The sequence below is a fragment of the Lactuca serriola genome, chromosome 5, assembly GCF_051521515.1.
Source record: "Lactuca serriola cultivar US96UC23 chromosome 5, Lser_US96UC23_V15, whole genome shotgun sequence".
In the NCBI taxonomy this organism is placed as follows: domain Eukaryota; kingdom Viridiplantae; phylum Streptophyta; class Magnoliopsida; order Asterales; family Asteraceae; genus Lactuca; species Lactuca serriola.
In genome coordinates this window covers 271,331,686-271,340,780 of record NC_136412.1, presented here as the reverse complement: position 1 = coordinate 271,340,780, position 9,095 = coordinate 271,331,686, and the positions used below count along the sequence as shown (strand labels likewise).

The following is a 9,095-nucleotide window of genomic DNA, read 5'->3' as shown; positions in this document are numbered from 1 at the left end:
ACTGCATGCGTCATCACAAGTTGCATCTGGGGGACTCCCAGAGGTGTCAGAAGACTTGCCACATTGTGGCACTGCTTGCCACGTCGTGGTATCTGACAGTTTTGGGGTTTCGCGCCCCGAACTTCAGAAATTCATAACTTTCGCATACGAACTCTGTTTTCGATGTTCTTTATATCGACGCGGATGTGAGATTATGCTCTACAACTCTCGATTAGACTCCATTGGATAATTTTGACTTTATTTTTAATATATTATAATTATATTACTTATATATTATTTTTAGTAGGCCGGGACAGGAAAACTCTATTATAAACTCATAACTCCTTCGTCTGACGTCCGTTTTCGTCTGTCTTTCTGTCATTGCACTACTATCGATGAGATCTTCAATTCTTATTTAGATCACTAAGGATAGATATCTATCTACCTTAAATTCACTATTTACGTTGCGCTGGGTCGCGCTAGGTCGTGTCAGTTCTGTCGCGAAACTTCGACAGGTAATAACTTCTTCGTTATAACTCGGATTTTGGCGTTCTTTATATGCACGGAAACCTTGTGACATATACTACAACTTGGTTAAGATTAATCCTTCTAAATAATCTTCCATCAAAAAAGTCATTTTTGACGCTTCTTGTCTCTAAATTGACTAGCCCTGATCTACGGGCGTTACAACAACCATAATATTTTAGAAAAATCTGAAAAAACAATCCATATATTTTGGTTTTATTAACAAAAAACTACCATTTTTTTTTGCAATTTAGCCAATGAAAAAAAAAACCTTTGTAACCGGTTAGTGCCGGTTTTAAGAGTTGAATTGTAATAATAATAACAATAAAGTATGAATGACTTTTTCGTGAATAAAATTAAAGTTTAAGGATTTTTTTTGAAGATTTTCTTTTTTATATATACTAAATTTATTTGAAGAAAACTTATATTTTTTTTTTATTAAAAACAGAAAATAAAGATATCATCTACGTCCCTTTCACTAAAAAAAACTCATATTTTTTATTGAAAAACACAATAATAATAATTTATATATCATTTTTGGGATTTTTTGTAACTATTTTTAATAAATATTATTACTATAATCATAAATATACCATCTAAATACAATTCCTAAATAGAGTTTCATGATATATAGGTCTAGAAACGCACTCATCACGATAAATCAACAAATCCATATTAATTGTATTTCACATGTGTTTTATAACTACTGTAGCTCTTATATTTGGGTTATTGTCATAAAAATATCTCATATTTAAATGAAATGTGTGGTTATGTCCTAAGTCCAAATTTATGTTCATTAACGTCTCACATTTATGTAAGTTTTGCCATTTTGGGCTTTTTATCAAGTTGTGAAAAGCAAAATAATAGGTAGACGATGGTGATGATGGTGGGTCGAAAACGAATATTGTAGAAGGTGGGTCGGAGATGATGTTGATGGGAGCTACCAGTGTTTTATGGTGAATATGGTGTTGTTGGTGGAAAATAATCGTGGTGATGACAGAGCGTAGTGGTGGTGATGTGTAAATATGAGGGCTTTTATAGAAATGGTGACTGGCTGAGAGGGTGTAAAACCTGAAAAAATATAGAAATGAATTTTTTTTGAAAAATATGAGGCATTAATGGACACAAAAATGGGCGTTTGTTGATTTGTCATAAGATGCATCCCTGTGGTTTAAAGAAATTGCACTGCAAATCCTTAGTTCATTTAAAAAGACCATTTTACTCTTACTTTTATATTTTTCTTTTTCTTATATATATATATATATATATATATATATATATATATATATATATATATATATATATATATATGGGAGGGTTCATGCAAAAATGCAAATAATCTGCGAAAACAAGAAAAACCTATGAGATTGTGTCACCTCAACATTATATTTTGGACAATAATTTATCCAAACTTTGAAATACATTATGATAATCGATAATAGATGAGAAATTGTTTCATATTAGCAAAGTATGATTTTTGACATTTTTATTATGAAAACGTGAATTTAAAAATGGTTAAGGACGTGAATTTTTTTTTGTTGTTAAAAACGTTTTTTAAATTTATATTATCGTAACAGGATCGAATGTAAACTTATTATCTTTAATTTATTGCTAATAAATTTATTTTTTATAGTACATATGTTTGATTTTTATAAGATAAATCTGTTTTTGCATTTTCGCAAGATATTTATGTTTTCGCATGAACCTACTTATATATATATATATATATATATATATATATATATATATATATATATATATATATATATATATATATATATATATATATATATATATATGCATTTTAACCTTAAAACCGACACTAACCGTTTAAAATGGTTATTTTGCAAGTGTTTATTGGTTTCAATGTTGAAATTGAAAAAAATGAAAATAAAAATTAGGAATGACTTTTTTGTTAACAGGGCCAAAATATAAGGATTTTTTTATTTTTTATTTTTTTATTTTCCTAACTTTTTTATAACTTCTTTTCTAATTTTCAAACTCCATAAATATATGACAAAATGACCAATATATTTTGCAAATTTATGTTTCATTTTTTTAGTTTTTTTAGCATTTCAATGGAAAATGTATGTCATGATAAACCTTGATACTTATAGGAGAAGAAGATAAACTTCAATCCTAATAGTGATAATCACCATGATAATACTAATACTTAAAAGGAGAAGAGATAATGGTTAAACATCGATTTTTTTTTCTCCTAAAAAACATAGAAAAAAACGATTATCCCATGATTTCTAGCACACAAAAATGAGTATGAAAAGATTCCTAATCAATTATCTAAAGATGACATAAAATTTAGAAGATCTATAAAATCATACAAAAAAACGCTTTAAGCCCTAAAGAGTCTCGAATTATTGAAAAACACCTTATATCATGGCAAATGGATATGTTTTGCTAACCATTATGTTTCTCATTTAGTGGTTAAATTTGTCCTTTTCGTATACCATAAATTAGTTAAGTGTATTTAGGATGATGTTATTATGTCTTTGATCATATTAACGATAACATCATCAGGAATTGTGTTATTAAGGGGCTGTTTGTTTATTTTGTGCATATATGCGCAACTACTTTTGTCTGTGTCGCGCAAACATATGTTCTCGCAGAATGTTTGTTTTTTTGGAAGTGTGTAGATAAAAAATAAAAATAAAAAAAAAAAAAAAAAAAAAAAAAAAAAAAAAAAAAACGTTTGCGCGATGTCTTCCTGGTATAGACATGGGTTACTGTTTTCAAAGGTCTTCACGCCTCATTTTAACCTAAAAAAAAAAAAAAAAAAAAAAAGAAAAGAAAAACGTCGCCTATCTTTTTTTCTTTTCTCCGCCGCCTATCTTTTTTTTGCTGAAAATGTTTTTATTATGTTTATGACATGAAATTAAGGTTGAAAAATCAATTTATTTTAGTACATGCAGATGTTAAAAAACAAACAGACTTCTTATTACAAACTGCAGACATTTTGTCTACCTCTTTTACTGCAAAGGCTTGCAGATATGGTCTGTAAACTGCAGACATTTTGGCTTCAGAAAAACAAACAACACTTAAAGTCTTTGATCATATTGACGATAACATCATCAAAAATTGTACTTATAACTTCATAAGTTGTTATGTATATATAAGAAGAAATGTTTGAAATTCATAGGAAAAATATGTTTGAAAATTATATCCAATAAAGAACTTGTTCAAACTCACTCAAAAAACAGGTTCAAAATTCATAGGAGTTTGAAACCTCGGATTTTCGAGCTAGTCTTTAAAAATTAATAGGAATTTGAAAATCTAAAGTTTGAAAATATAGATTTTGTTAGAAAAAAAAATTGTGCTTTTTTTCAGAAAATATAAAGTTGAAAATCAGATAAGAAGTTTGAAAATGTGAATTTTTTGAACTCCTGAGGTCATTTTTGAAAATTGCCAAAGATAACCATAATAAATAGTGGCAATTTGGTGAATATCTCTTTTTCTTCATCTAGCACATATGCAATGACATAAAAATATAGTATTCTAGGTAGTAAAATCCAAGTAAGTTATACATAGATTATATTCGATAAAACATTTAGAAATCAAGCAAAATGTCATAGCAAACGAAAAATGACTCATGGCCAAACAAATGATTTACACATACAAAATACACCATTTGGAAATTACTCTCAATGAAAGTAAAACAAAAATAACTCATGGAAAATAGGCTATCTATACACACAAGGTGCACCATGAATCATGTAAGGTTTATCATACATGTGACAAGTGATCTACACACAATGTACACTAAATATTCATTTGATCTATAGACGTGTCTAAGGATCATCCAAATTGGCAGCGACTGGTATGCACACACAATGTACACATAACTAAATATGATTTTTGTAGAAGGTAACAATAATAATAACAATTAAAATTAAAAACCAATACATAACATATGTATCAAAATCTATCCTAATAAATCAAAATCATTTTTGTCAAATATCATATTCTCATTGCATTTGAATATTTGATACATGTCATTTTCTTAGGTTTTTTATTTATTTATTGTTTTTCCACCTCATTTTATGGGTTTTTTATTTTATTTTATTAAATTTCTCATAATATTTAAATATAATAATTGCAATAATAAATACATACTAATTTAATCGATGCAACTTTTCTTCTAAAATCATAATCACACGCCTAAACATTATTCTGAAATCATAATCACATGCCCAAACATTATTCTGAAAAAAAGTTCCTTGACAAACCTACAAGTTACAACTAGTAATACTACACATACTTCTTTTCTTTGTATATAATGGTCATGTAACTACAAAGCAAATGCAATTATCACCTAAATAAACAAATGCAATTATCACCATAATACAAACATTTAAATAGGAAAAACAAGGGAGGCTCAACTGGATGCATTTAGTATATGCATCAGTCAACCTTTTAGCACCTTGTAGCTCTTTACTTGTAACACCACATATCACATCAACTGTTCCAAGAATAGCCTACAATCAGATAAACCAACGACACAATTTTTTAGAATACGCTTTTGGTCCTTGTGGTTTGCGAAATTCATCACTTTTGGTCTTAGTATTGGCTTTTTATCATGGAAGATATACAAACCACATATTTAACTCATACTCATGATGAAAAGAGCAATATTTATATATCATCCAAGAAAACGAATAAAAGGATTATAAATCTTACAGCAAAAAGGCAAGAGACATATCCAAGTTTCCCGTGCTCATCATCTCAATAGCGCATAGAAGAAGAACCAGAGGAATGCAGCAACGAAGAAACCAATAATGATACTTGAGAAGAACAAAATATCAAAAATCAGATAAATGTTAAACCAAATTGACAATAATAATTTACTAAATATAGATCATTGTATACTAAGAAGTCACTTATCAAGATGACAACTTACAAGAGGCATAAACGACAGCAAAGCTGAGGTCCTCTCATGACCATTGGTCTTCCTTCAGCAACTGCATAACCTGAAGCATCATATATATAGAATGTTAATATATCTTCAAGTAAGTTATCATTCATATCAACTAATTAAGCTTCATTGCAACTTTAATGTCAATATCGTGGATAGGGGTTCATTTTATTGCTCCAGAGAGATCTTTTTGACTGTTATCATGCCTCCTCCCAACCCTTGTTTTAAACTCAAAAAGGGGTCAAACGTCAATGTCTATAAAGAGTTGATCTAGATACGATGATTATCCTTATGGGAATTGGGTTATATTTGTAATACGTTTGACTTAATCAAGTAGATCTTTAGATTGCAATTCTTTAGATACAGGTAAGAATCAACAGTATTGATTAGGTATTTGACTTCGATCTTCTATGGAGTTTGACATTATCATACCTGGGACAGCCTGGTAGCCATGGACATAAGGGTTGATCGAAGGTCCACCTGATGTCCCGGGAGGCGGAACATGCTGATGGACGACGACTACCGCCGGAGGAGGAGGATGGTTGTGAATGCCCGGAAAAGTACCGTAATGAGGCGGCGGCGGCGGGTGATGCTGATGTCTCGGAGGCTGTGGGTGATGCTGATGTGTCGGTGGAGGAGGCGGGTGATGCTGATGAGTCGGCGGCGGCGGGTGATGCTGATGAGTCGGCTGCGGCGACGGGTGATGCTGATGAGGCGGACTCATAATTTTGTTGGAGACGAAATCGTAAGAATGAATAAGTTTTTGTTGGGTTTTAAATTTACATCTTTGGATCACAAGAAAATGGAGTAGATCGTAATGAATTTCTGTACGACTTATTGAATGTTGACTTGTCCTCTCCAATCGTCATCGTTGCCATTTGGTTTGGATATGAAGGGAATCCAAACCACGACTTTTCAATTTGAAACTTCTGTGAGCAAGGTTAGTAGTGGTTTGACCAGCCTTCTGTTTTGTGGTCCAACTTCCAAGAGATCTACAACGGTTCACACATGACACTATTTTCTCATAAAAATGTAAAAAATAAAAAGTGATAAAAATAAGATAAGAATACAAAAACAAATTTTCTAATTAATTAACCAAAATTTAATTATATTCTGAAAATAGCATCAAATTTATAGGTTCCGCCTGGCAAATAAAAAATTGCGTCGTTTTAAAAATAATATTATATACTAGGTGTAAGACTAAGGCTCATGTATTAAATGAGTTTATTTAAAAAAAAAATTAAATATGAAATTCTAAACATATGAAAATTTTGAATTTATAAGAAAAATTAGAAAAATAATTGAATTATTAAAATTAAAGTGTTTTTCCTTTTTAAATTTAAACAAATAACTTAGAAAAATAAACAAAGGAAACTAATATGGTTTTAATTTAGAAATTTTGCAATTAAAAAAAATCAATTAATGAAATTGACATTTATTTAGTTAAATATTATATGAAATTCAATAAAAATGAAACGACCACAAAATGTCATGTGGAAAAAATTTAGTTGAAAGTAACCACAAATTGACATGTGGCAAATCAATGAGAAGGTGTCATTTGACAAAAAGTTTTTCATTTATTATAGTAGATTTGTTTTGTGAAAAATTTAAAGAAATATCAAACGGTGTTTGTCCTATTGGTAAGAAATGCCCATGTCATTTTTTCTCAAACATCTGTATTTTAAAATAAAATAAAAAATAACAAGCTGGAAATTTATAAAACAAAGCTAAGAAAGGGTTTGACAACCAATAAATCTATCTAGCCGAAACATTAGAGCTTCTAAAAATAAACTGATTAAAAGAAAGATTAACTATGTTATCGAAAATCATATTCTTTTTCGAAATATCTTCAATAAATATCAAGTCAGATCAACTATGCTATAAAAATCATATCTCTTTTCGAAATATCTTCAGCAAATATCAAGTCAGATCAACTATGTTGTCAAAAATCATATCTCTTTTCTGAATATCTTTAGCAAATATCAAGTCATTCGGAATATCTTTTCTCCACCCGATAAGTCATCAATCCAAGCAAATATATCCATCAAAGTCATCAATCCAGTAAAAGATATACATCAAAGTTTGAGATCATGAGTTTAAATCTCATTTGAAACATAAGTTGTAATTAGGAATAGATTAGTTTCTTGTTTAAAACAAAATAAAAAAATATGACATTGAAAATAATATTTGATTGGAAGAGTTTTACACAAAAAAAACGATGTTTATACTTTATAATACCAAAAATAATATAAGGTTGAAAATGTTCTAACAGACACAAATCAAAAATTCAAGCTTATATTTGTTCAGCTTAATTGAGATAAAAATAATTAAAAAGTCGAAACAGTTTGATTATTTGATTGAATTACTGAGGCAAAAAGTGACAAAATCAGTGGTACCACACTCTCTTATTTTGCTACACTTTTTTACCACACACAAGAAGTGGTATTCAATGAAAAGATGAAAAGGGAAATAGGAGAGAGAAATAGAGAGGAGGAAGAGAGAGAGAGAGAGAGAGAGAGAGAGAGAGTGAGAGAAAGAGAGAAAAATGCTCCCATTTTCTGTCGCACCCCGAAATCGCACACAGAGTTAGAAGAAATGAGTAGTGGGTTGAACATATAGAGTTGCAAAAACATTGTCCCTACAAACTATAAAAATTATATATATATATATATATATATATATATATATATATATATATATATATATACAGAGAGAGAGAGAGAGGTAGGTAGATTCAAATGTTTCTCAGATCTATTGTGTGTTAGAATGCACCAATAAGAACTTAGTAAAAATTATATGTATATTAAATGATATCCATACTTATAATTATTTTTTATGGAAACTAATTAAATTTGTCATTTATGTCAACAATAATATTTTTTCACAATAAATTCGTATCTAGAAAAATGAGAGTGTATTACAGTAGAATACACTCTCATTTTTTATATTTAATGCAACTTTATTGTATTTTAAGTAAGTGAGTACTGAAACAAAAAAATGAACTCATACATAAAAACCTAGATACGAATTCATTCTGAAAGAATGTTATTACTGACATTAATGATGAATTTAATTAGTTTCCATAAAAAAATAATTATATTTAATATATATATAATTATGGAAATCATTTAATATCTATCTTTTTTAATTAAATAATTATTTAATTTTACTAAATTCATGTTGGTGCAATTTAGCACACAATAAATGTAATAAACACATTAACTTATATATATATATATATATATATATATATATATATATATATATATATATATATATATATATATATAGAAAACTGCAAAAAAATCCTTACATATTGGCCTCATATATATATATATATATATATATATATATATATATATATAAGATATTTTAGTTGAAATATACATTTTTTGTATAAATTTGATTTTATAAATAAAAAACTTTTTTTTAGAAACAATGTTGTAAAAAAAACTAATGTTAGGATGAATTCATAATAAAATTCTGAAATCTAGGCCAAAAGGGTAAATGTTTTACCAAATTTGTAGTAAAATTTAAAATCTAGGCCAAAAGTGTAAATTTTTTATGAAATTTGTAATGAATTTGAAATCTTGGCTAAAAGTGTAATTTTTGAAAGTTGGATGACTTGTTGACCGGGTAAAAGGGTCACTACTAGAAAAAAGGC

At 28.4% G+C, this 9,095-nt stretch overlaps 1 protein-coding gene across 1 annotated transcript; it reads right to left on the bottom strand.

Moving 5' to 3' along the window:
• Positions 1–4,684: 4,684 nt before the first annotated feature.
• Positions 4,685–6,303, bottom strand: LOC145054300 (uncharacterized). Its single transcript, XM_079002459.1, has 4 exons — positions 5,864–6,303; positions 5,417–5,486; positions 5,197–5,300; positions 4,685–4,994 (listed from the first exon to the last, which is right to left on the bottom strand). Exons 1-3 carry the CDS (start codon positions 6,153–6,155, stop codon positions 5,237–5,239), a joined length of 426 nt encoding a protein of 141 aa, XP_078858585.1. The 5' UTR covers positions 6,156–6,303; the 3' UTR covers positions 4,685–4,994; positions 5,197–5,236.
• Positions 6,304–9,095: the final 2,792 nt, after the last annotated feature.